General features: G+C 40.9%; 2 protein-coding genes across 4 annotated transcripts; both read left to right on the top strand.

Moving 5' to 3' along the window:
• The first annotated feature begins 390 nt into the window (after positions 1–390).
• On the top strand, positions 391–10,261 carry LOC135488173 (DDB1- and CUL4-associated factor 6-like). Of its 3 annotated transcripts, none has more exons than XM_064772654.1 (16): positions 391–524; positions 1,029–1,090; positions 1,476–1,646; positions 1,912–2,016; positions 2,481–2,594; positions 2,821–2,956; positions 3,249–3,409; positions 3,592–3,693; positions 4,086–4,236; positions 4,754–6,334; positions 6,743–6,896; positions 7,213–7,411; positions 7,762–7,918; positions 8,341–8,429; positions 8,544–8,649; positions 8,823–10,261. In XM_064772654.1, exons 1-16 carry the CDS (start codon positions 437–439, stop codon positions 8,870–8,872), a joined length of 3,426 nt encoding a protein of 1,141 aa, XP_064628724.1. In that variant the 5' UTR covers positions 391–436; the 3' UTR covers positions 8,873–10,261. The 3 variants fall into 3 exon arrangements, with proteins under 3 accessions (XP_064628724.1, XP_064628725.1, XP_064628722.1); XM_064772655.1 differs by having other exon boundaries at positions 4,086–4,251; positions 7,249–7,411; XM_064772652.1 differs by having other exon boundaries at positions 4,086–4,251.
• Positions 10,262–11,366: 1,105 nt separating this feature from the next.
• On the top strand, positions 11,367–17,333 carry LOC135488237 (forkhead box protein O-like). The gene is made up of 2 exons (XM_064772758.1): positions 11,367–11,958; positions 13,267–17,333. The coding sequence occupies exons 1-2, from the start codon at positions 11,596–11,598 to the stop codon at positions 14,701–14,703; spliced, it is 1,800 nt and encodes a 599-aa protein (XP_064628828.1). The 5' UTR covers positions 11,367–11,595; the 3' UTR covers positions 14,704–17,333.
• Positions 17,334–27,700: the final 10,367 nt, after the last annotated feature.

The raw sequence follows: 27,700 nt of genomic DNA, 5'->3' as shown, positions 1-27,700 counted from the left end.
CTGCCTCAATATACACTTTATTGATTGTGGCTGACGCAGGAGATTAGCCTCCTGATAAAATAAATACGTAACCTACTCCCGGGGACGCCTAGTAACACAGGCCCCGGACACGGGGACGTAACCAGGGTAACAGACCCGGTAACAGACCTAATCAGTTAAGATAATGCAAGCAAAAATACTATGTTTGAAATATTCGTGATGAATTCGACACACTGAAGTTAATAACGCGTGAGCGCTAAAATAACTGAAAAAGTAATTCCCGCCTAAGAAACCGGATACGGAAGTATTAAAATTCAGTCTCGAGCGCGAAAAAATAATCAATGGAAGATGCGCAAGACTGTAAAGACTATTGGCGCCACCAGACGACAAAAGAAAACACGAACCAAAATGGATTCCAAAGGCACAACATTTTTGTAGCTCAAGCAACATTTTTAGGATGGACAAACATCGCAGTATACTCTGGTGTAATGATCAGCTCTCAAGAGGTTTCATTAACACACAGTATCTGTACAAGCAGACGAAAAGTACGTGAGATCATGGCTCTCTTTGAGAAAACAAGCCTGGTTTCACCACACAGCACAGCTGTCAAAATTATAAATGCCAATCAATGACATGATATGATGAAATGGGTGCCTGCAGCCAGCCGCTGTATGTAAATGATGTACACCTGCTATAGACCTAGACGTAGGCCTGACCTGTATGTCGAGGCCTGTCATTGCCTGTGCAAATCCCATTGCTGTACACAAGATCGTATTCAATGCTATGCCCGTACTCCTGTCACGAGTGTCAGTTGAGTTGAGGCAAAGCAAAGCACAAAAATGGCAAGAAGAGCCAGGTGCAGGATCAGTATGATTGGACGATTGGAGAGAGGCTAGCCAGCTGTGTCGAGGGCTGGGAAGGGGAAAATCCTCTGTATAGGTGAAAGCAATGTCGGGGCAGTAGTTGCTTCAAAGTACTAAGTTTGAGATAATAATTATACTTTGATGTTTGCACCTGTGACCTGGTGACCTGCATGATCTTCTTTCCAGGAAATCTAGACTTTGTCCGACGCCTTGCAGTTGACAGGAAACTGGACGTCCACAATGGATGTGTAAGTAAATTGTTTGCCCTGCTCATCATCATAGCCAGGGTTCACATTCACATGGGACATACTTAGACATTCCAGAGCAGAGTTTCCACTCTTATTGTAATATCAATAAGGCAGATAAAGGGGACATGGTCCCATGGAAAATTGAATCAGATGAGGAAATTGGTATGGCAGTTATTTGTCCCAGTGCATTAGAAGAAAATATTTGTTAAGACCAAGGCAAAAAAACCACAATTTTCGTCAGAGAAAGCACATGAAAGGGGATATATCTATTATCACTTTAAAAGCTTCTAGAAAATGCCAGTGAGAACACTGACAGTTATGAAATAATGCGGGCCCCAACAATAGTGACCTCATCTCTTTTAACCATTGTGCATACATGTTTCAGGTCAACACCATATGCTGGAATGATGTTGGAAATTACATACTGTCGGGCTCAGATGATCAACATTTGATCATCACCAACCCATTCACGAAGAAGGTTGCTGCGTCCATCCATTCTGGTCACCGGGCAAACATTTTCAGTGCAAAGTTTCTCCCTAATACACGGGACAATCATGTAAGTGCAAGATGGGACATGGAACGACATCTCGAAGCTAATTGAGAGTTTGGGACACATGATAATGACATTTTTGAATTTGCCAAGATGATACTGATAGATGAAGGTTGATAAACCTTAAGGAAAAAGTATCTGTCCTTAAAAAGACATCCGCTGGAGACGTTCTCCTCTCCTGAAAATACTTGTGGCACAGACCATATTAGGCTCACCATATTAGATTTACATTAACTAAATAACTCTAAAGATATTTCTGACATTATTACAGATTATCTCTTGTTCGGGGGATGGAATCGTATGCTTCACCAATGTTGAAAGGGAAGACAGCTATGGGGATCATACGTTTGATTGTCACCTTGGAACTGCCTATGAAGTAAGTGTGTATGTCACTGAGTGTCCTTGTCCCAGGGGTCCATCTGATAGTGTTGCAGTGTCACATTCATCATAAACTGTGTTAACTGACTTGCTTGCATCATACTCTTTATAGATTATTCTTCAGTCAGGGACCATTGCCTCTGGCTTGCCCAAAGATGGCTACAGTTACACGGCAAAGTGCCATCTATCTGTTTCCAGTCTCTGGATGTATTAGTGGAGGTCAGATGGTAATTTGTTTCACCCTCTCACATGGTTAGGTCAAGGGGCAAAGAAGCATCTGTTCAAGGAATGATGATGACTTTGAAGAAGTTCAGGATATGCACTACATGTAGCTACAGGTCTCATATGGAAGGGGGGCGGGGGTGGAGGAGATAAACCAGGAAAGGTTTACCTTGATGTTATTGTTATCTGAATTATAGTTGACTTATATTGTTATGCAGGCTCCATACGTATCCTTTGTAGGTGATGACCGTTCCAAATGATTCGCATACTTTTCTGTCCTGTGGTGAGGATGGGACGGTACGCTGGTTTGATCTTCGCATCAAAGACAAGTGTGACAAGCCAGATTGCAGAGAGGTAGGTATAGTAAGGCAGGGACGAGTCCAGGTCATGTGATGTTATCATTTTTTTACGTGTATGTAAGGTGTAAAATGTAGGACCAAAGAAGACTGCTTTCTGGAGTGTAAAGTCTAGGCTTTTCTCTTTAGAATAGAAACCTGTGACCATAATCCAAGTCAAGGAAGCAATGAAATCATGATTGTGCTCAAAATGTCTGATGATTCCGTTCACATTAAACTTGCAGGATGTGATGATAAACTGCCGACGGGCCGTAACTGCGCTCGGTATCAATCCTCTGGCACCGTATCAGCTAGCCGTCGGCTGCAGTGACAGCTCAGTGAGGATGTTCGACAGGAGAATGCTCGGCACTAAGTCTACAGGTGAGTATGCAAGTACACCCAGGTGGTAGAGTGATCGTGATGGCCAAAGAGCTACCGCCCAGGTAATCGACGAAGTATTTGATGGTGTCTACAAATCCTTTTAAGAAGAAGAAATCAAGCGAATGTGAATGTGAAAGAAACCCAGATTGTTGAAGAGAGTCGCCCTCTCTATCTCGTCAGTATACCATGACCGACCGAGATGACTGTGTAGTCGTTGGTATCGGTTTCCGGAGTCGGATTCTCAGAACGATCACCAGAGGCAGAGGGAGACAAATCTGTATCAATTTTTCAGGGAATTACACTGGTCGTGGTATCACAGGCATGTACAGCAGATTCACAGCGCCTAACTTGGAAGGCAAATCGCACCGAATCACCTCCTTGGAATTCAGCCATGATGGTCATGAAGTCTTGGTTAGCTACTCATCCGAGTATATCTATCTTTTTAATATGAAGGTGAGAAAGTCTTCTGCATGTACTTACCGTCAGTGATATTCTTAGTGTATTTTAAGTGGAAACGGCGCCTTACCAATTTAATTTTACTTTTTTTACTTGCCAGTACTTACTTATCAGGTAAAAGTGTCTCACTTTGAGCTTCTTCACTGGCTATCATTGTGCCTCCTCTGTCATCATTCCAGGAAGATGCTAGGTTCCAGAAGTTCAGCACTAAGGAACCAGTGGCTCCTCCAAGTATGGAGCGCCTTGAGGTCAGGGAGAAGCCAACTCCAACCACCTCTATGGTAACATTTATAAACTTAATACAAAAAGATTTTTTGTAAATTCCAAATACATAAGTTCTACTTTCATTAATTTTAAGTGCCCGAATTGGGTTGGTTGCAATCTTGTGGTAATTTTATTCACATGGTTCCTGAAATCACGGAATGGATCACTTTCATCGTAGACTAAATATGTTGCCTAAAGTCTAAAGAGAACAATCACATTATTGTGCTTCTTTCTACTCCAAACAGAATTTCAGAGTGTTGATTTGAAAAAGTATACTGTTCATACAATTTTCCATCGAACATTCTCAGTCATATCAGTTTAAGTAATGACATAAGGAGAAAGGTCTCTCGTTGCAAAACTGGAGGAACTGATGAAAAGTAATCTAATTTATCTAAAATTGTGTTTTCAGTGTGAAGATGTGTTACAAGTTGAAGATGATGATCCTGATCTTGGTCCCACTGGAGCTGAGGGTGCTGGTGGGTCCGAGAGACAACCGCCGATCAAACGCCTGCGTCTTCGAGGTGATTGGTCGGACACTGGACCACAGGCAAGACCAGAAAGTGAGCGCCAGCAATGTATGTTCTGCTTCTCCCTGGAGGGCTAACATTGCGCAGCTGTTGGACTTTAATCATTTCTTTTATTGCTTTAGAATTCTTAATATCTAACGTGTTACTTGCTTCATTCACTATTGTATCCTGTTATATTGTTAAGTGCTTCATTTTGCCTGGCAGGTGGTAAAAGTGAAGAGGGTACTCTAGCAATTAAACATAAGGGTGAAGTTGTTCATAAGTCAAATCCAGCGTGCCTAATGGCTTTGAAAAGGTGGCTACCCATGTTCATACTCAACCCTCAGATTCTCTTTATTTGGTTGTAGAAAGCAAGTTTCAGGCCTTTTCTGATTTTATACATGGTAAGAACCTTTGGCAAGCTTGTGCAACAACTGTCCAGACTGGCTGCCGCAGGAAAAAAAGTTTGGTCTATAGAGCTTCTGCTCTTGACTTGTTTATGTTGAGAGTCAGGTCTTGACTTGTTACCCCTGGCTCACATAAAAGTTTATCTCTTCTTTTATACTTCTAGCCTCTGCCGATCGTCCTCATACAAGTTTAATGCAACGAATGTCTGACATGTTGACACGATGGTTCGATGACAACAACCGGCGTCAATCCGGACCACGAGACCCTGATGAATCTCCCGGTGCTGACAATCCGGCTGGTGGTGGCAATCAGCCTGCTGCAGGAGGGGCCGGATCAAATGAAGGTGAAGAAACAGATGTGGCACCACCAACTTCAAGTGATGGGACTGGTGATGATGCATGTGCCACCTCGTCACTTCCAAATTTAAGACTTCCCGTTTCGCAGGGTATCCCAGAATCTTCAAGTTCTTCTGACAGTCTTTCTTCTCCAAGCACAGTTGTTGCAATTACTCCTTGCATTGAAAAGCGATTGGTTACAGTTGATGAAGACATTGCCGAAGAACAGAGTCAACATGATAGCTCAACGTCAGATATCACGGAATCGACACCAATTAACACAGTGTCAGAAAACATTACAAGTGACTCAGGTTCCACTGAACTTAAGGAGGACTCGGTTACAGATAATGGAGCATCACCTTGTGATCAAACTGATACTTCACCCTCTCTTGGTCAGAAAAAACAACTAGCTTCGTCGTCGAGTTGTGAAGAATCAGCCAGTTCATCCACCTTGGAAGTTCTAGAAACAATTAACAATGAAGTCAGCTCAATTCGTGAGCGAATCCTCACTACTGATGTTGAACCTGTTATAAGTCTTGAGTATAGTAGTGAAGGTACCACTGCTAGTACAATCAAGGTTGGTTTCACCCCATCGGAAGGTGTCATTGACATCGACAATGAGCCTATGCAATCTACTAGTATTAACTCTCGAGTGCCTCCTACGGTTTCACATGGTGCTAAGACTGAGAAATCTCAATCTGTTGATGTTAAATCGGACATTATTTCAAGTCAATATGCTGCATGCTCTGTGGACATAGCATCAGCATCAAGCTCGTCCCAACTTGTTACTCAGTTGCCTGCCCACTCATTGGGCACTCAGGAAAGTCTTGCTGAGAGGTCAGAGTCTGTCAGACCTGAGCTCGGCCCTTGGGAAACCGTCTCTGCCTTTGAAATGAAATTGGGAACTGCTAGTCCACTGCCAGAGTCTGACGTTACCATGACCAGTGATGAAATTTGCAAGGAAAGTGACAAGATTATTTCAGATGACAAACCAATAATGAAAGAGATTAGAAAGAATTTGGACAGTTCTATAAAGGATGCAAATTCCTCTGGTCCAAATGAACATTGTGTGGTATCAATTGATGCCAAAACAACTGGTGAATGCTCAGCAAAGTCCCAAGGGTCAGAGTCAGAGACCAGAGATTTGTCTCCCATGGAGCAAGGAAGTGAATGTCTATCGGCCATGGAGACTGACAGCTCTTGTGAGCCTAGCGTTGGAGGTCATCCGCCTCTTTCACAAGAGGGGAAAGGGGACAAGGAAAAAAGGAAAGATCTTGTTGACAAAAACGATGGCTGTGATAAAGACAAGGAAGCTGATGCACTAGAGGGTGTGAAGTCTTCTGGCGTGGAAGGAGCACCCTCTGGTAGAATTGAGAGAGCAGAGGATGATGAACTTGATGAAACTGCAGGTGGGTGCTTATTGTTTAGTGCTTAGTGTTAGTGATTACCTTCAACGGGTAGCCTTGGATTCAAACCTCTCCATCATTTCAGTTATCTTGCAACAGCTCTCATAATGGAATCTTTCTTTCCCTGAATCGCATATCTTGTTTGGGATTCTGCCGGGATTCGTTTTGAGGATGCAACTTGCACACATACATGTATGTGTTTCTCAGCTAATTTGCATCACACATGTCAACTAGAATTCACATTTTAGGCCTAAATGTATTATTATCATCATTCTGGTAAACACATTTCTAGGTAAAAAATGCAAAAGAAAATCTTTTGCTCAATTCATTTATATATCCAAACCCTCGACACCTTTTAGGGTACGTAAAACATACCCATACCCTGAGTGAATGCCCTCTGAATGTTTGCAGGTCCGAGTGGATCCCAGGAACCTCGGCAGAGAAGGATAGGATACAGTGGCCCACCTACTGGAAACTTTCAACTCTACTCTTCAACAGCTCGTCGTGGTGATGACACGGATGATGAAAGTGAAGATGATGATGTTGGGAATCACAGAATTCGAAGGTAGTAACTTCTGAAGGGGGTGAATGTTTTACGCTCCTGGTTAAAACATTTACCACAAATGTAAAATAGTGAAACTTCTATTAGTTACCTCAAACGGGGTGGGAGGGTCAGAGGCAAGGCTAAGGTTTTCTTTTCTTCTGGACTTCAAGTACTTTAGGTAGACTCCCCTGGCCAGCCAAGAGTTGAGGAAAAGAGAGTACCTTGCTTTGAATGAAATTTAACGCGATCCAAATTTGAATGATAGACCAATTACACTTATGATTAATCTTGGCATGTCACCAAGACAGTTTTATCGAAACTGTTCTTGGTTTTGCAGGGTAACCAATTCACTTGCTTCGTTCTCGCACACTAGGGAAGGAGGTCGATGGGCTACCGCCAATGCCGTGGCTAAACGTCTGCAGCGAATGTATCGGAAGAGGCAGGAAGAGCGAGAGAAGGAGGAAGATGCAATGAGGAATGTGCATGAGCCTGCTGTCAAGATGGTCTACAAGGGACATCGCAATGCAAGGACTATGGTAAATATCAGGGATAAGACATTGCGGATTTTTGGAGAATTTATGTTTTTTCCCCTCTTTAAAAGGGCTGAATTTGACAGCAGAAATGGGAGAGGGACAGGATGCTTCTTTTCATCTTGAAGAAACACTAGAGAGGCTCAGATTTTGATCCAAGCAGGAGCTGATTCCTTTTCTTTGGTTGACATCTGCTAGTCACATTGTTTTCTGGTATTGTTTCCAGGCTTACCAGACATTGGAGACACACTGTTAGATTGCAATGTGAGAACCATTGTCAAAATACCACCTTGTCCTCTCATCAAAATCTTAACCTCGCAGCCGCCTACTGTATTGGTCTCTCTTCGTTGTTTCAGATTAAAGAAGCTAATTTCTGGGGTGACAAGTATGTGATGAGTGGGTCCGACTGCGGTCACATATTCATTTGGGATCGTTACACAGCTGAGTTAGTCATGTTGCTGGAGGCAGACAAACACGTCGTGAACTGTCTCCAACCACATCCGTATTACCCAAGTAGGTACAGCCTTCAGATATGATACCGAAATGAGTCTGTTTGATAGGAAAAGTCATTTAGTCATTTAAAAGCTGACCAGTCAGATATGCAGTGAAACCTCCCTTAGTGGACACCCTCTGTATTAAGGTCCCTGATCTCACTTAAGAATTCTTTGTTTACATTCAATTTGGCACCTGTAATTTTGAATCCTCACTTTTAACGACAGCAGTTGTCAGTCCCAAGGGTGTCCTTCATGTTCCCCTAGTTCTAAAAGTGGTGGTCCTATTCCATTGATAACTCTAGTCGACCAGTAGTCAGTGGTCATTCTCCACCAGATACCAGGGGATGCCCTTCTTGTGAAAGCTTTCAGAGAAGCAGTGGTAAGATACTTCTGACACCACTTGTCAGATTCTAAAGAAACGGTTTGCTCTTCCTGTTTCAGTTCTGGCATCGAGTGGCATAGATTATGACGTGAAGATCTGGAGCCCAAGTCAAAGAGACATTGGCTTTGATATGGAATCAGCTAAGGAGGTAAGCAAGAAAATTACTACATGTATTTCTTAGGAAATGAGTTTGGAATACAACTGCAATATAGTCCTTTTTTTTCTCATATTATTTCTAAGTGATCAATCTTTTTAATTTCAGGTGACGAAACGAAATGAAGTCATGCTAGAGGAGACGAGAGACACCATCACAGTCCCTGCCTCATTCATGCTCAGGATGTTGGCGTCCCTGAACAACATTAGAACAGGTGCGGGTCTCTCAGTTTACTATACGAAATGTTTCCCCAGTGCGTGTGTGAGGCCTTTAATCTCAACCACCACTTAGAAAATATTTTGATCAGCAGGAATATTGATGAGTTCGAATTATATCCAAAAAAAGTACAACTATTAGGTTACTGACCAAATTTCTCTTTTGCTTTAGGTCGACAAGAGGAGAGACAGAATGAAGAGAGTAGTTCAGGAGAGGACTGAGCTGTGATATGTTAGATCTGTAGACTTCGTTTAGAGATGCAATCATGTTTAAGCTGTGTACTTTAAGTTTGTTGACTGCTAAAGAGTAATAGGTTTATAACTTGTGATCTGTATAAACATCACAAGACTGGTGTTATTGTCCATATGACAATCCAGCAGGAGACCAGCTGTCTTACCTCCTTAGGAGGCCAGCCATCTAGCTACCGGTAGTTCAGATGACCCCCAAGGATGCCCACACTATCACCAGGATGTTTGACTCTCAAGTTTATACTGACGACACCTTTGGATGGGTACACTGTCCCCATCAATTGAAAGACTGCATCTTCATCATGGCTGCTCAGGGACGAGAGTTGTCTGGATTGATGACTTCCCCATTTGATAAACTGTCAATTTGAATTTTGAAACTAGTCATAACTGTGATGTGTTCTTGACAGTGTATCATTTTATCGATACATAACTGTTGTAAACTAATTTTATTTAATAAGAGGGATTTGCCCCTAGTTGGAATGTGTTGTGAACTATAAAAATATTTGATGCGCTAAGAGCTATGGTAAGAAAACCATGTTAATATGTACATAATTAATGAAAATCTCTGTGTATTTAAATTGTGTCTTCTGTCGCTGTGACGATAAATCTTACTGTTGTTGAGTTTGCAAGCTTTTCATGCATTGAGGTATCGTGCATATGAAGAGCACTATGCATACAGGTATGAAGAGGTATTGCTCTGACAGCCTTGTGCTGTAAACCTTAACATTTTCACTGGTTCGGTATTCAACACAGTGCACTTACCTTCTATCAAGTATGGATTGATCTACACTTGGTTATATCCATGCACATGTTTATCGTAATGAATATGCATGAGCTGGGGTAAGTAGTGTCAACAGGCAGGTGGGCCTACACACCCCAATGATTACTTGGAAATTTGTTGCCTACATCGAGTACTTTGTTCAGCTATCAACCCTAGAGATCTGATAATGCATAACCAAAAATAAACTGGGGGGTAGTATAGGTAATATATTAGGTCTGTTCCCTTTGGGATTACCATGAAATGACCGATTATAATTCGGAAGGTCTATGCCTCGATGTTCCTCCCCTCCGCTTGTTGCAAATTTGATATGTCATGGTGGAGATTCAAATTATCAATATGTGTTCCAGGCTACGATATATTTGCCGGAATCTTTTTTCGAGATATTTTAAAGGGGTTCAAAGCCTCTCCTTACACCAGCCCCTGAACGATTTTGTCAAATCTGCTGTGGCCCTTGAATCGCCACCAAGTATTTTACTGCAAGGACTATTTGTTTGCTACCTGTATTAAAATGCATGAACGGGGGATATGCATCTCAACATTTTACCTCTGAATGTCAAGTAATAAATAGGAATGTTCCAATATCTGACAAAACAAACTCGTTCTCATTTGTTCCTTCCTTCCGTTATAACATATCCTGAGGCCCTGACCTCTCTGGTTTTAGACGTTTTGGACATAGTGATGATCAAGTCATGCAGTAGACAGTGAAACTACCTGAAAATAGGGACAAGGTGAGAAAGATTTCTGCTTCCTTTCAATCCAATTGTGACTGTCTTGAGTTGGAAGAGATACGCACCTAAATCTCCTCCAAGATTGTGACAGTGTCCGAGTGAGATGCGTCCCATACTTCTGATCAATCAACAGACAGGGCCATGGGACAGAGTTGCTTGTGCTTCTGGAGACCTAAACACCTTTGCAGTTTCAATTCAAACCACTCAATTTTGCAATAACACGGGACACTTTATAGGTTGTGATGACTAAGTTATAGAGACATATGTCCTGAACGCTATTCGCATCCATTACAGTCTTGAGACACTTCAGTGACATTGTGACAATCAATAACTTACTGTTAGTCAGTCCCCATACTGAACTTCCAGCAGTATTGCCTCTATTGACGCACGTTGTCTGGAAACTGAGCAATGTCAATACATTGAGGGTCAAGATGGTCAATCCCAGGTTCAGTCCCAAGTTCGCTGACAAAATAACATGCTGTAAACTCTAAGCCAGGGGCCTTCAGAACAACCAAGGACAGGGCTATATGGACCTGATCACACTTAGAAATCATCCTGACCGTCTGGTTCTTTGGTAAAGACACTACTCTTTCGAAGAAGAAAAAAACAGGAATTTTTTTAACTGCTGTAAACTCAGCTAGGGCCGTCACGACCCCACGGACTGTTGTGCCCCGTCAGTTGCCAGTCAGCTGAACAGCACCTGGCCTTTTTACAGCAGGGGGAGTGAAAATATCTACATTATAGTTATGATGCTGTTCTAGAGACCAAACATGTCAATCTCATTTGCTAAACTATTCTGATCATTGGCTTCGATATCGGCTGAGCAGAAAGAGTGATACTTAGCAGTATTTCACTGCGCTTGATAAGTCCGGATTGATAAGTCTCATTGCCTGTGACAAAATATGTAAATGAGACCAAGGTGATGTACGGCCCACTGACGTGACTGACATTACACTACTGATGGTAGATGTGTGTAGGTAGTTAGTTCGCCTTACTTTCACTACCGTTTTCTCGGGACCTAAGGACTTACACTTCAATCGGATAGTGTAATTACATAGTGGAGTATATCTTATTGCTTATGGAGTTAAAGGTCTTACGTGTAACGCCGTGGTTTGCGCTACGTTTGGATATTAGTGAAGCCCAAAAAAAGTAGGTTAGGAGGTCGAACGATCCGCCGTGCCCTCGCCATGGCCGATCTCGGTCCGAACATGGATGTGGAGATAGACCCTAACTTTGAACCTATTGCTCGCGCCAGATCCAACACCTGGCCCCTCAGACCTAAGGAAATATCTGTGAAGACGGAACCTGTGTCTGTCACTGTTACTGACGAGAATGGTGAAGCTAATAAGGATTTGTTAGGGCTGAATAGCAAGAAGACATCTTCGCGTAGAAATGCTTGGGGAAATCTTTCCTATGCGGACTTAATCACGAAAGCGATCCAGAGTTCTCCAGAACAGCGCCTAACGCTCTCTCAGATATACGACTGGATGGTCCAGAATGTGCCCTACTTCAAGGACAAGGGGGACAGCAACAGTTCAGCAGGGTGGAAGGTATATTCTTTTTTATTTCTATTCATGGTATTGGTTTGGGCTAAAATTTAGGTTACGGGGTCGACGGAGCCCCAGAAACACAATAACGGGGTCATACAGCAACAGCCACAGGCGAGTGACCTAATTATTTCGTGATAAGTGAATACAATGTTTCTTCATGATAAATCTTGATGGTTATGGTACAGTAGTGTTCAAATGGTGAGGTGGTTGCGCTTGTGTATAATTTGATACATGGCCATAGCTGGCTTGATTCATTGGAAACTTTTACATGTAAACTTCATCTAAAATTAAATATTGACAACCTATAGTATAATTCCTCCAAGAGTATACTGATACTGTACCATGATAATATTGGCCTCTATAGACAATACCATCCCATCTTCCATTGCCTTCATAGCCTACTTAATAGCCAAATATTGTAAAATTGTATATGGTACGTACCCTGTTAGTGTTAATCAGGAAAAGTACGATATCACTTGCAGTCATCGTCCTACTCGATAATTTCCACGCACACTCAGAACACGTAATTCGGGCAATGTCATAAGCTACTAACCACCCTTTGTTTCCAGGTGAAACGCATGACTGGACAGCGGCCAAACTTTTAAAATAGTCCATCGCAACACAAAGTCTAGAACTTTAAATGCGCACCCCTAGTTACAACATAAATTCTAAAAAATGCTGCAGTAAACTCAAAAATACCACAGCGGGAAACATTTTTGTTTTATTTTTCAACACTTTTGCAAACTTACACTAGTTACAGCTTAGCATTTGCCTCAAGGAATAGGCTTTATGCCTCAAAATCCTTGTGTCTTGAAAAAAGAGTAAAGTGTGCTTATTTTGCATTTAGAATCACTGACAGGCTCTGAAATGCCCTACATGTATGTTCTTTTACATTCCAAAGCAACCCTTCCCAAATGTGACAGAAACCTTGGCTGATCAGTGTATCAGTCACCTCCAGGCCCCTCACCGCTTCTTGGAATCATCTGAATGAGTGTTCCAGGAAATCTCAGAATGAGTTGCTCTACTGACCCAGATGCCTGGGGGTTGTTAGTTCCCGTAAATCCTGGATCTAATTTGGATCCAATTTGCATACCAATTTGTGTAATGATGAAGTGATGAATAGCAGTTATTAGCGCTACATGCATGAGCAGTGCTTGTGGTCTTTTTGAGTTTTCATGGCACGTTTTAACTGTTTAGTCAATAAAATTTAGAAGCTTTTTCTGTTTTTTTTGTGGCGTGCACGGTAAACTGTTCATGCATGTTGCATGTTGATGCATGTGTAAAAGCGAATTCCTTTTCTCCTTGCAGAATTCAATCCGCCACAATTTGTCTCTCCACAATCGGTTCATGCGGATACAGAATGAGGGCACTGGTAAAAGTTCCTGGTGGGTCATCAACCCAGATGCCAAACCTGGCAAGTCACCTCGCCGGCGAGCAACGAGTATGGATACGAAAGCCTATGAAAAGAAACGAGGCCGCGTACGAAAGAAGATAGAAGCAATGCGAGCATCTGTTGAGGGAAACGCTAGCCCCACGTCAACAATCTCAGAGTCTGACATTCTTTCTGAAACTGGTGGACTCCATGCGTTCCAGCTCAGTCCAGACTTTAGGCCAAGGACAAGCTCTAATGCCAGTAGCTGTGGACGTTTGTCGCCCATACGATCAACGCTGGAACCTGATCTCCATGACAACCAAGTGCCATCTATGTCCCCAATTCCATGGGGCAGCAATGACTTAGGAAGTCAAGGTAACCTGAGTACATCATCGTATTCAAATGCACAAGACCAGTGCACTGATCAGTTGACATCAAGCCTTGCAGATATCATGAAATTAGCCGACAGTTCGATCACAGACTCTCCTCTGAACGATGGGATTGATTGTAATACAAACAGTCCCAGTCCTATACCTCAGAATCAAGGCCTGCTTTTCTCAAATTCGAACCTAGGAAATTACAATGGTTTCAGTACTGGTAGTTCTGGTAGTCTCGACATGCCGAGTTACAACTCCTCTTTTAATGTAAACTTGCCACCACCGCCACCATATCCTGAACAGTTCCGGTGCAGCTCTCAGCAAGACATGATGGGCATGAACAGCCCTGCGATGAGCCCTCAGCCGCTGTCTCCTGGCAATCAGTTCACAACACTTACATCTCTTGGCAGTCCGCAGGGGCAGATGTCTACCAGGCTGTCAACTAATCACATGAGTGGAGGCACTTTCACGAGCAATCTTAGTATGGAGGATTTGGACATGCTTAGTGAAGATAGCGACATGTATCAGGAGCCTTTGCTTGCCGATGTTGTCATCGGAGGTAACCAATATCGAAATCAGGGTGCCTTCAATTACTTGAACCAACAAATGTCTCCAAAGTCTCAGGCAAAGCTTTCGCCTCAACTGCGGCGGCCACAGCAGCAACAGCAGGGTATGGATCAGAATGGGCCGAATAACTTGTCACTGCTGTCTCAACCACCGAGCAATTCGATCCTGCGCGCAGCGTTGACGAAACAGCAAATGAACAGTGTGCCACAGCCAATGCAGGGGACGTTCCAACAGCAGCAGCAAGGCAACCCCTTCACTAATTCTAACGATTTCGACTTAAACACACTTTCGTTGGATTGTTTAGAGGGGCTTGATTGTGATGTGAGTGAGGTTATAAAACACGAGTTGAACGTTGATGGCAGTCTCGACTGCAACTTTGATTCTATATCCAACATGCCCGGTTCAAATAATGTGAATGCTGTTCATTAAAAAAGAACGATAATTACATGTAGATCAAGGTAAAATCTCTGTCATATCTTTGGAGCTATTCAGATCGAGTGTAAATATGGAGGTACCAAGTAGATTCGGATGTGTTTATCGGGGATCGTTGTCAACAAAAAAACGATGTTGTGTTGGAGGTTTGACGGTACTGTGATAAAGCGTTGTTCTACGTGTACACCCGTACAATAGTTGACAGTCACAGGAATAAGAATTAGATCCAACGAGGTTCATAATCATAAGAATTATACAATATGTATGTATGGCATCAGCTTGAGAAGCTTTCTTTGATGCTTCATATAGGCTATTTACTATAATGGGCATTGGATTACAATTTATTCCAATCTGGATTGGAATAATTCCAAGCTACACTCGCAGTGTACGGAATGATGTGGTGTAGTACATTTTCTTACTGGTTTATATTGCAGCTGATTCAGGATTGTACGTGTCGTCTCCAATGATATAATTTACACGTGCTTTTTGTGTGCTTTGTGGAAATTTATATCATTGATGTACATGTGTGTGTTTTCTTAAAGACCTCGCAGAAAACATTGAGTGACCATGCCTATAATTCAACTAAATCAGTAGGCCTATGACTTGGCATCTTGACCTTGAAGCCTTGGATCCACTCCGCGACCCGGACTCTGGGGAGGTAACAGACTGATTATCTCTGATGGTTCAGAATGATGACTTGGATGAAATGCAGATATGTTTGCATTGATCATATTGTGGGATTTATGCCAAGAGAACTTCAGTGAACTTGCAGCCTGTCACAGTCATGACAGTCCCATATGTTGTGTCAGCGTCTAATCCTCAAGAATGGAAATGCTTTTTGTTTACTGCAAATAATAGCAGCTGCAATGGGCTGCGATGGACAACAGGCCAATGCCACTGGAGTCTGTTATTTTGAGACAGTTTCAACATATTGTAAGCCATAATTTCACATTTTATAAATTCATTATATTGATATCCTTGTCACACAATGTTCATGAGGGGCATTCCAGTTTATGTTTCAACAAATATATGAAGAAAATGAAAAAAAACCTGAGACTGATAGTGGTGTTGCAGCACTACCCTGGGGAATTAATTGACCAAGAAAGATTGTCTCGCCTAATTTTTTTACGAAGTAATACTTACTCCGTATTTACGAGGCATTATCACTTTGATTTGGTTTTACAAAAAGATACTTGGACATGTTGGATATCATCATGGTACTATTAGGCAGCTAAAACATATTTAAGCCATACTTTCAGTGTGTACATTTTTCCTCTGATTATGGGTTATTATTTGGTAGCAAGTGTCATGCAGTTTGCATTGGCTGCAATATATCCCCAAGGGATTTCTTTACAGGTGGAATTTCCATCAAATGCTTCCAGGTTGAGTAAAAGCAGACCTGGGCCACCCTGAGTAGAGTTTGCATGTGTGATGATGTGCTGCTGTTAGGCATGGTATAATTGATATGTAACTCAGCAGTTCAGTCAGTTTCTGGCAGCAACCAGGCCTATACTGATGACAACTGATGTCAGGCTGAAAGTGAAGGGCAACCATAGGCCTATATGGTGAGACAGGATGCTAACAGCATGCACGAGAAGTCCCACCTTGGCGGAATAGGTGCCTCATGGGTGCCTACGGATTTTTTGTCCTTGGCCTCAGACACCATTAATTTGTCAGTCAGAAGATTGCAATTCTGGTATTGGCAAAAGCTGGCTGTTGATACTCTGGCTGGAAGAAAATATGTTGTATGTACATAGGTCTGAAATGGAGCCAACTCTCAGTCTCATCTTGACCACCAAGGTTTTTGCATCTCATCTCACCAAGATTTTTAAAGATATACCCTGGCTTCATTTTAAGTAAGGAAGTAAAGGCCATGAGGTTCAGGTGGTCAACTCTTGGTTGCTTCCACTTTGTACGACTGTGTCAGACTATGTTTTCATCATGCAGTGCATTTTGATCTTCTCCACCTCTCTTCAGTCTACCTGATCTGCTACACTGCATCTTCCAGGAGATGGGAATGGGATATAGCAGGGAGAGAGGTAAAAAAAGTGTAACAAGGCCAGGTGAAGAGAGCTGGAAGCAGGCACACTCTGTGGAGGTATTTCAGTTCCAATCCAGTCGCCAACTGTAGGCTACTCTACTTCAGGATAGGCTATACCAGCAGTCTACATAATTTATGTAATGAAGGATTCTGTACTGAGCCAATGCTGGAGGGCACTTGTGATGGGAATCATTTTAGGAAATACTTGAGAATTAATTTGCCACAGACTCTTGAGAATAGAATTCAAGATCAGTGTGGTTGTCCTAGACTGAACAAGCCGGGCTGAGGTTACTTCAGTGGATGTGGCTCAGACATTATTTTGTCTACAAGATCGATCATGTCAATTGACCTGCTATCACTTGTTCAGTATTGACTTAATTTGGTGATATAACGTCACTTTTATGATGGATTGCAGATTTTCTGTTAATCCAAGGGTGACCCGGAGTTCATGTTGACATATCAGCATGATAACAACCATTGGAAAAGAATGTTTGGGTATTGATTGTTGCTACAACATCGTTGAAATTCCTAGAAATGAATCTAACAGTGCTCTTATGGGGGCATTTCGCTTCAGCCAATAAGGGTATGTCTCGGGTGGGGTGGGGGGGGGGGGGGGGGGCATGGCATGGGTGGATAAATGCTGGGCCGGAAAAGCAAACATTAACTCTTAATTCTTCAGGATTGCCCGTGGCTCATGCTTGGATTGCCTAGACATGCCAACGTAACTAATGTGGCCATAAGTTTGGATGACTACATGCAGCTACCAAATTCAGAAGGGGATTTGGGCCTATCATCTTAGCCAAATTACTGAACCGCAGAGGCTTATTTCCTTGTGTGGTCTAGTATTAGTCCTCCATATAGCCTGCTAAAAATCTGGTGAGCTGTTGAACTACAGGTATAAACTACATGTACATTATGAATTATTATCAGCTCGCTAACTTTTGTGCTAAATCAATTGCTAACCACAACATTGAGGGTGCAGTTGACCTTCCTTGGGCAACTAAGTTCTTTGGGCAGTACTACCAGGCAAAAATTGATTTGATTACAGGGATATCAATTGGTAGAACGTTGAAGACATAGCTGGCTGGTCTTTCAAAACATGCTAAATTAAAACCAATAGTTGTCCCTACCATACTACAATGAAATGTATGATGTATATGTTGCTAGCTGTGAAAAACTGCCAAATTAGTAGTTTGCAGTTGTCCCTGAATAATACAGTTTGACAGTGTATAATCTATTCTAAAGTATACAGAGAAGTTGATGTATCTAGTTATTCTTGGAAATGCTGCCTTTATGTAACTTTGTGGGGTGTTCATGACAAGGGGAATAAGTTCATCTTTGAAAACTAGGATATCGAAATAATGAATTTACATGTTCATGTATCATGAATAGTCGGGAAGATGTATAGTTTATTGATATGATTGAGTTTTGTTATATGGTAAGAAATGCTTTAGATTTTTAATTGTCTTGGATAGAACGGATGCCTGTTTGATGGGTACTTTACATCATGACTGTATTCTGGTCAACCAATCAGCAGTATACTGTACTCTTCCGGTTTTGTCGAGGGTACGGAGAAGGTTCCAGCATTTGGGAGGTACATGTAATATCCAATCCACAGACTCTTGTGGCTGATTTCGGGGGCGGATCCGGGAGCTGGCAAAGGAGGGGGCATGCACTGCAGTTCTCATCAAAATTTCTGGTGCATTACAAAATTTCCTGATCAATTTCAAAGATATTTCATGAATTATATATTATATTATATATTAATTATTTCAAAGATATTTCATGAATTATATATTATATTATATATTAAATATATTTTATGAATTATTAGGGGCGTGTGTCTTGTGCCCCCCCCCCCTTGGATCCGCGCCTGAATGTGCGATTGTTGGAGCTATGGTAAATGTTCTGGTTGTTTCCAGAATAGCGAGTGTTAAAAGCGCTACACCAGTCTGTGCGGGGAACTTGTGCTAAGCATCTTTCTGTTGTGTTTTTCATATTAATGTTTGTATGTACATGGCTGGAAACTTGTAAATAGATGAAGCATTGTTTGTAAATGTACATAAAAGCCTAAAGATGTTACTGTTACATTGTAATTATCATGTGTATAAAATGGAATATTTAGTTTTGCAATTAGTAAATAATTGTTGTGAAAGATGTTTTTAGTGTTTAGAAGACTCGAGTATAGTGTTGGCAGAGATTTTATGGCAGCGTTTATTTGACCACGTGTTGAAACATTGATCAAAGTTGACTTCTCTGCTGTGAAAGTCTAGGTTAAAATAGTAATGTAGGGGTTGATTACATCAGTTGGTTTAATTCTTTTTTTTAAACCCTGTGAAAACATGCGATTTTGATTTTCTTTTCCAGAGTCCTTGCTCTTTTTTGGAAACAACTTTGATCAATGTAAGACTAATAGGTCATTGTCTTCAAAAGGCCAAATGAAATTCTTATTTTACATTTATTTTATGCTTTGGCCAATATTAACATTTTGTAAGAGGATGATTTTTGTTGAGATATGTTTTGATGTGCCTTGCACATGTTGCAGATATATTGCATAAGATTCATGGTAACTTGTTTGTACAACTAATTTTCTTCCCTAAAAATTCATACCACAAAACCTGTTCAAACCTGTTCATAAAAAGTCATACCACAAAAATAGTCTAATACAAAGGCTATGATGTCATGGCACTGTAACAGTGATACAGTAATAAAGTCTGATATATGTTAGGTAACTCCTGATAGTTATAATGATGTTCCACAGCTTTGGTTGCTTTGGTTACTAAAAGCTGTCATGCATTACCCAACTCAGACCTACTTCTCAGCAGGTGACAGACAATTGGATACAAAGTTTTTCTTAAAAGAAGACTTCCTCAATGACATATGAAATTTTCATTTATTAAAATGCCAGTTTACACTGTACCAGCTGATGTTCTTGAAAGTTTGTAGAATCATCTAACTTTGAATTCTTGCTACATGATGTAATGTGATAACTTTAGAATGTTCTTTACAGAGAGTCCTGTCATTCTTAATATATTAAGTTTTCATTGGATATATGATAAGATATTGTGCCTTTAAACTACTAATATGATTCTAAAGGACGCTGTATCAAGTGCTCGTGTCAGTCTGAAAATTTTGCATTTTTGCAGTATGCTGTAGTCAAGTTTTAAAAACAAGTGACTGAATTGCACTTTCCTAGGCACTCAGTATCACAAATTGTCAAATTGTTCAAGCAATGTATACCCAAGGCCCCTGCGTAAAAAAACTGGATGAAAATAGATTGTAATGACACATAAGAGTTAAATATCTGTCTACCATTCCGTCTAGAGTATTCCTACCATAATACATGTACCCCAATTTTCTGCTGGCAATGTTCCACAGATATCACCATCTCATCTCTGGCAAATGGCCACCTGTATATGTAGATCTATTGCAGAGTGTAGTCCAAATGGGCCTCTGATATAGTATTGTAGTAAATGGGCCTCCAGTGGATATATTGCATGGTCTCAATGGGACTTCTGACAGTAGATATAGGCTATAATATAATGTCCATTCTTCTCTAGAGATGTAAATTTAATAAACAGAATCAAGTTGGAAAACAGCCCAAGAATTGCTCAGGCAGCTTTCCCTGCATAAAAAAGTAGTCATGATCATCTTCTTCCACTCCTTTGAGCAAGTTAGTGTCCTCAGATTCACTTCAGTTTCTGTCATGTGGGCTCACTGTTTCTTCCATCACCGTGGTTTCCTTGGTAACAAAGTCTCCTCTCATCTAATAGCTACTAGGGTTGGATATAAGGAGTGGCATATATTGCCACAGGGTTGGTTGTAGATATCCCCGCAACATTTTCTTCAGTGCCTCATTTTCTTGACTTGGTTGCTCATTTTTCATTTACTAGTCAGTAAGGACTACTGTGTGACTGGTGTTATTCGTTGTCAGTTCTGGTCAAAGGCGTTGGCCTGAGCATAGGCCTATATAGAAGAAGTGCAAGTCTACCATCAGTGTCTGTCAACTGTGGAGGGTCGCGATTGCCCTGGCAAAGACACCAGATACGTCCGACCCTGACTTACTGTCCAATCTGACGGAATTAAAACTCTAGGGTTTTCAGGTTTAATGGCCAAGGATGTGGCTACTTGTTTGGAGTTAGTGATAAGCAGAAGGCCATCACGGCACGCTCGGTTAGATCATGAACCACCTGACACATCACATTTGACATAATTTAAACATCACGCAATTGCTTCTTCTTTTCATAATCCGGTGAAAAGATTTCATTCAGATTGGACAGCCAAAGCAGATGTTTCATCAAGAAGATGCTTGCTTTCTTCTGTCCCTTGATAGTGCCGAAGAACCTATCGGATAAAAGAGTCTGGGAAAAGAGCAGATGCTCTTTAGATGACTAGGGTCCAGCATGACACTGAGGATGTTGCCATGGTTCAGATAGCCTTAGTGGCTCACAAGCTTGGGAATTGCAGTTTGATTAACAGTATCTGAAACATTATGGACTGCCAATATAATTTTCATGTATGAAGTAATGCATGTCAGTCTGAAATTGGCCTTAATCTGCATTAAGGACTTCGACCTGACACCGGCTTGTTACAGCTACCCCATTCCCGTCAAGAATGTCGTGTTGGTTTCATCCACTGTCATTGAACAACCTTGATGGATCATAATAATGATGTGCAACAGGCAAGATATTTGCATATATATAGAATAGAACAAGCCCTAGCTATAAATTATATCATGTTCTCACTGTGATGTGGGTCTAACAGATGGTTCCATCAATCATTTGGCCTAAATGATATAAAATAGGGGAGCACGTCAAGCAGGCTTTTTTGAATAAGGTATATCATTTTGAGACTTGAAAAATAAAGCACCTGTCGAAAAGCAAGACCAAGGCTGGTTGTCCTTCATAACCTTAACAACTCAACGTAGCTCAAGTCTGTCCTTGAATATCTTTTTTTCTCAATGTAACCCGCCCACCTGGTCATGAAAAACTAACGCTACCCTCTTTTTTTATGAATATGTTTTACATAAAGCAAACAAGATATTTTGAGGACAGACTATATGCCAATGCTACCACTGTATTGCTTTTCACTTTAGCTTCCTGAAGTGTGCTATGGTACGGTACATATGATAATGAATGTGGTCTCTCGACACGTGGGGTCTATACATAGCATTAGCTGATAAGTATAGACTTTGTAAAGCATTTGTGTGTCACAAAATAGTTCATTGTAGCTATTCTTGCATATCAAAGCTGCTTGAGCTCGGGAGGTTAAGTCGCTTCACTGATCCATTGGAATAGTGCCAGATCATAAGTTTACCTCGGCCTTACACCCATGTGGTATAATGCTTATTTTATGATGAAAAGCTGTGTGTGTGGACATGCAGAGTATTGCATGAATAAAAGAACTACTAAATAGTATTGGTGGTAGTTCTATGTCAACCAACTTGAAAATGGCTTGAAACTTTTGCCCAACTTGACCCCAAGTGGACCAGTATAGATTGAGGGATGTATATTCTATGAAATTGGCCATTGGGCATTGATTTGGCTTTGGATCATCATTAATGAATTGCCTTTTATTGTTTGGATAGGACACAATCAATCCATCCGGGTCTGCTTTGGCAACAAAGTGCATGGTTACGGCTGCTGTGCTCCGGGGTAGTTGAACCTTAATCAGGTACCTCTAGGACCAATGTTTCATCGGTATAAGCTCATCAAAGTAGTCATTATTGGCAGCTTTAGGCACTTGCGATGACGAGTAGTTTTGGAGATCAGATTTTGTTTTACACTTGCCTGTAACCATATGGTTCAATTCCTAGTTCGGTTTTGGGGGACTAGAAACTGCTCTTTCAATTTATTGACTTCTCCCATGATCCCACCTTGCAGGTGACAGTGTCTTTGATTAACTCCTACATTTCCTGGATTTTCCCCGAATTTAGCCCCCTCTCAATAGTCATTGGTTCCGCTATCACATGCGTTACTAGCTCAGCTTGATCATGGGGGGACTACTTGTATTACTTTCATCGCCCTTGGTTGTTAAGTGACACAGAGAGTGCTGAAGTTTGTTGCATTCCAAAGATGAATTTATTAACATTTGTGTGCTCCTCCCCTCGACTGAAACTCAATAGGCCTCCGAAAGTGTGCGTCCCGGATGTGTTCTCTTGTAATGTTTTCTTTAAGTATGTTGGTTTACCTCTTCTTATATAAAAAGATGTATTTGAAGTTGGAAACTTTACCATGTGTAACAAGACGAGCAAAAAAACTGATTCCCATTTTGTTCAAAATCGGAGTGGGTAAAACGTTTATTTCTATCCCCAACAAAGAAGTTGTTGACGTTTAAATATTCCAGTTAATAAAAAAATTTAAAAATTGGGGGGATAGAGTTCTCACATTATAGTACGAGGAAGTTCGGTTAAGATCAAGGTCAGGAAGAGGTAAACATCACGTGGGCTACTGTTGACACCAGTGTGCGACAGAATATTCTGGGGAAGATTTCAGAAGAAAAAGTCGAACAAGTGATCTACAAGTTTGTGAGATGCGTCCCACCATCCAACCATACTTTGTCATCAAGTTGGAACAATAAATGAAATTATAAGTTTTGAATAGCACTGCAGTTCCAAAGGTTACTGCTCATATTTGATCGACTTAATTTGTTCAGTCATGTCTTTTGCTTTGTTTTGAAGAACGCCATACACAGTCCATTTCATTCCATAATTGGAGGCATGTATGGAGAAGATACTGCCATTACAATAGTAATGTGCATGGCATTCAGTGTGTAATCAGGTGCTCGGCTTGCATTCTTGTCTTCATTAAAGAACTGTTGATTCATGTTTTTGATTGTTGGGAGAGTATATTTTTGCTTAGGTTCTGATTTCATATTTACTTTTGGACCTCGTAATAAGATCTAAATCGATATTGAATGTGGGATTCCGCGGTGGGCTGGAGCCATAAATATGAACGTTTTGACATCTCGAATGTTCCAGCACGGTAATACCGGTTGTATTTCAGCTCGTCTTGTTTCTTGGAATTGTTTTTAGCAATGGGGATTGGCATCTAGTTGTACTGGAAGTATGCAGCACTTGTACATCTGTGAAGCAAGGCTGCACCTTGTTCAACATATGCAAGGGTTTACAGTATTGATTGGAACATGTGGTTCTTTCCAATTCATTCTCTTAACTGTCTGAGTAGCATTGATTGAGATTCAAAGGGCTCTCCACATTATCAATTTTATTTGGCAATTCAGCTGTGACTGTATTTTGATACAAATTCATACTTCTGGTCAGCTTTGTCCAGCCATTTTGCTGCGCAGATCTGTCCAGGTGCTCTAACAGAAAAGCCAATACCTACTCCATGAGTATGTCTGTGTGCTCACTTTATTGTCCTGGTTTTAGAACGGAAAAAAATGGTTATATCTTGCTGCTACGCCTGCAGAGAACCTTGATTCAAAGGCCCAGTACACATTCTTCCTTATGAGCTGTTGATGGATGGTGATATTTGATGGACTAGTCTGGGATAGCAGACTGTTTTTAAAACTTTTTTTAAATCTGTGAAGCTACAAATTGGCAATTGAATTATAGTGGCTGACTAAATTTGATTGATGGTGATATTTGATGGACTAGTCTGGTATAGCAGACTGTTGTAAAACTTTTTTTAAATCTGGGAAGCTACCAATTGGCAATTGAATTATAGTGGCTGACTAAATTCAGCGTTGGCTGCCAAAAGTGGTAGTTCTGGCACATTTTAGTTTGCACTTGACAGCGTATCAGCAAATGTTACAAAAATGAAATGCATCTGATCACTGGTACACAGAAATAACGTGTAGTTTATCTATTGTTTCTTTCGTGCTTGCCAACCTTCGGCATCTTGAATTATCAATGGCTCTGATCACATTCACCTTTTGATCTCGCTCCCTCACGGACCCAAAGACATAGTGAGTGGAGCCCTTGATTGGTCAAGATGCCTTCTGATGGTTTTCCAACACAGTGTCTCCTGTCTGACTTCGATCTCTTTTAAATTCATTGCCCCTTGTAAAAGCTGCACTCAATTTGTCATCAATAGTACATTTACTGCATATCTATAAAATTTTCGTCAGCTACAAGTTATCAACATGGTGTTATTTCCGGTAAAAATGTAAAATTGTCAATCCGAGCTTGTGCGTGCACCAAATGAAAGTGCCTTCCCAGAATGCCTTTGCCTGTACCTCATGATCTTTGAAAGTTCATGATGCAGGGCTTACAATAAGAGGAGATGATGATAATGAGCAATCTTGTTTCATGTTTTAGTCCTCAATTATTGCCTTCGTTGAGTGTTCTTACCTCTCTCTAAGACCTCCATTTATGGGCATTTCTTGCTGCATCCATGGGATGGATCCTGAAATCCGACATGGAGGGGCTGCCCTGACAAAGCGAGGGTGCCTTGAGGTTTTTTACGGTCAATGAAATCATATAATATATCATAAATGAGGACATTTGACTAAAATCCACTGCATGGAAAGGGTTCCAGTTGGTTTACATTTTACTCTGTCAGTACCTTTCATGGGACGGGACTTTCTCTATAAACATGGCTTCATACTCATATAACCTTTCATTAAAAAAATTGACGCTTTCACATGAAGAGTAGAGCCAAACAGCAGCACATTCGAAGTGCAGTGTTGGCGGATGGTATGTGGATCTGATAAGGACGAAAAAAGCTTTATGCAACTTGGGTGTCGATCGTCATTAGACATTCAGTCTAATTCGAGTTTCTATGGTAACTGCTGGTAATTACTTTGACAAAACAGTTTTCTTGTAATCCCTCCTTTCATCATCATCTAGGAGACTTTTCCCCATCTATCCTGTTTTGTTGATTACAGGAGATTTTTCCTGCCAATTTTATGGTCAGTTTCAAAATCTTGTCTCGCACGTCAGCACGCGCCCCGTGGATCTGTTCCACTTTGATGCCTGTGCCAACATGCTTTTTTGACTCGGCACAAGCTCTGTATTTACCCGCCTCATTCAGTCAAATAGGAACACCTCGATCATGCCATCATCAGAACTATTGCCCCGAACGGGACAAACTTTTCAGTTGCCGTCCATTTTTAAGTGCACACTCAAACTGAATAAACTCTGGTGATATTCAATACTTCTGAAGAACCCCTTGACATAGAATTCTTGAAATAAAATCCTGTTGTGTACTTGGATGGCCCCATGAACCATGATTGTCAGGGTAATGCTGTTGAATATCATCCTCCCGTTGCAGGGTTTTTGATCGGTCAAAAATAAACTCACTCTGATCTTTATTAGCACACTCTGTAAGTGTATTTTAGAAGCTATCCAAAGGCCTGCTCTGAAAGGATGTGGAAAGTTGGCAATTTTGTGTACTTTACTCTTCATTTGTGGTTCTTCTATCATATTGTTAAAAACCTGCTTGCTTGACACGGGCAAGTTACATGTACAGAGTTCTCAGGGCATATAAAGGAAATGGAAATTTCTCTGCTGTAGCACAAAATTTCTAATCATGGTCTTGTATAATCTTGTTGTGAAATCGAAACGTAATTTCATGTACCGGTAAATGTTGTGTCTTTGGCTTGGACATGATAAAAGTGATAAGAGTGTACAATGTATTGCTGTTGATATAAAATTTGTGATGGAGGGTGTCGATTTCGCTGTAATTCTGCTTCGTGTTTCATTCATTAAGTTTATACTGGCGTAATTGGGGATTTTCTAAACCTAGAAGATACAATTTTCTTAAAACCTCCTTAAGCAGGTATACCTGAAGTGTCCTTTGATTTTGCAATTATAGTGAATGCAGAAGTCATATGTGTGTATATTCTTTTGGCAATTTGCTGTATTTTGTTAATGATATCACACCCCTTTTGTCTGTATTTACTTAATGAGTGACCCCTTGCTGTAATATTGCTACTGTTTAAAAAAAATTTATTGAAGGACATGTAGAGAATTTTGAAGTAGTGTGCAGAAACCCGGGACGACGCTAACTCAGGTTGCATTTAGTATTTGATTGTAAATTCTTTGCCCAACAATATTCTTCTAGCTCGATCATGTTGATTGTAGTCAGCTTGGTCCAAATTACTGTCAGATGTTGAAATAAGTCATTTAGTATAGATCAGCTAAACTCATCCTTCTCTTGTACTTACTTGTAAATATACATCTTAAGCCAATGGGCATGATTAAAGATTTCAGCTGGTCAGCGATATTATTACAAAATGTAATTTTGCACCAACTCGAAACGCTCTGCCGACTAATCTCTCCGTTATAAACTTCTGCATGAAGAAGACAGTGTGACCTGTCAGAAAGTGGCTAGAATATTACGTAAGCTTTTCACTAACTAACAGATCACAAAAATGCATTTGTGATAGCAAGTTTTATCCATCAGCGATTCCCAGGACCTCCTCTTCAATGGTATCTTGGTTGTAAAATTCACTGAATTTTAAAATGTGTGTCACATTTTAATAGTTATCCCATATTTATTTTTTTTGCCAAGTGTTGTGGCAGTAAACATCCTGATCCCAATTTGCTGTGTTTCAGTCAGAGTAAAATATCACCATGGTCTCTTGACTTTTATATCTTTAACCATATCATGTCACAATTCAGAAGCAATTGTGATCTTACATGTAGGAGAATCTTTTACCTGGAGTTGCTGGAGAATTTTTGGCTCTTTAGGATCCTCCAGGTTGGTTTGCTGCCGGTAAGTTGGCTGTATCTGGGGGAGTAGTACTCCTAGTAGCTCATTCTTGCTTTGTAAATAAACCAAGGACTTGTTCGAATGTTTGGCGAGGTATGTTCTCTGACCTTCTTAGACACATTTTTATATCTGACTTTTGCTTCAATTGCTTTGGTGTAGGAGTTAGAAATATTGTTTTTCTATAAATTTTATTGAAATAAACTTTCCTGTATCCCAAAAAACATGTCATATGTTATCAGGCCATGTTTTGTTGCAGAAAAATTGCAGACATTTCTCG

This window comes from Lineus longissimus, chromosome 5 (assembly GCF_910592395.1).
Source record: "Lineus longissimus chromosome 5, tnLinLong1.2, whole genome shotgun sequence".
NCBI lineage: Eukaryota > Metazoa > Nemertea > Pilidiophora > Heteronemertea > Lineidae > Lineus > Lineus longissimus.
This window is presented reverse-complemented; position numbering and strand designations above follow the sequence as displayed.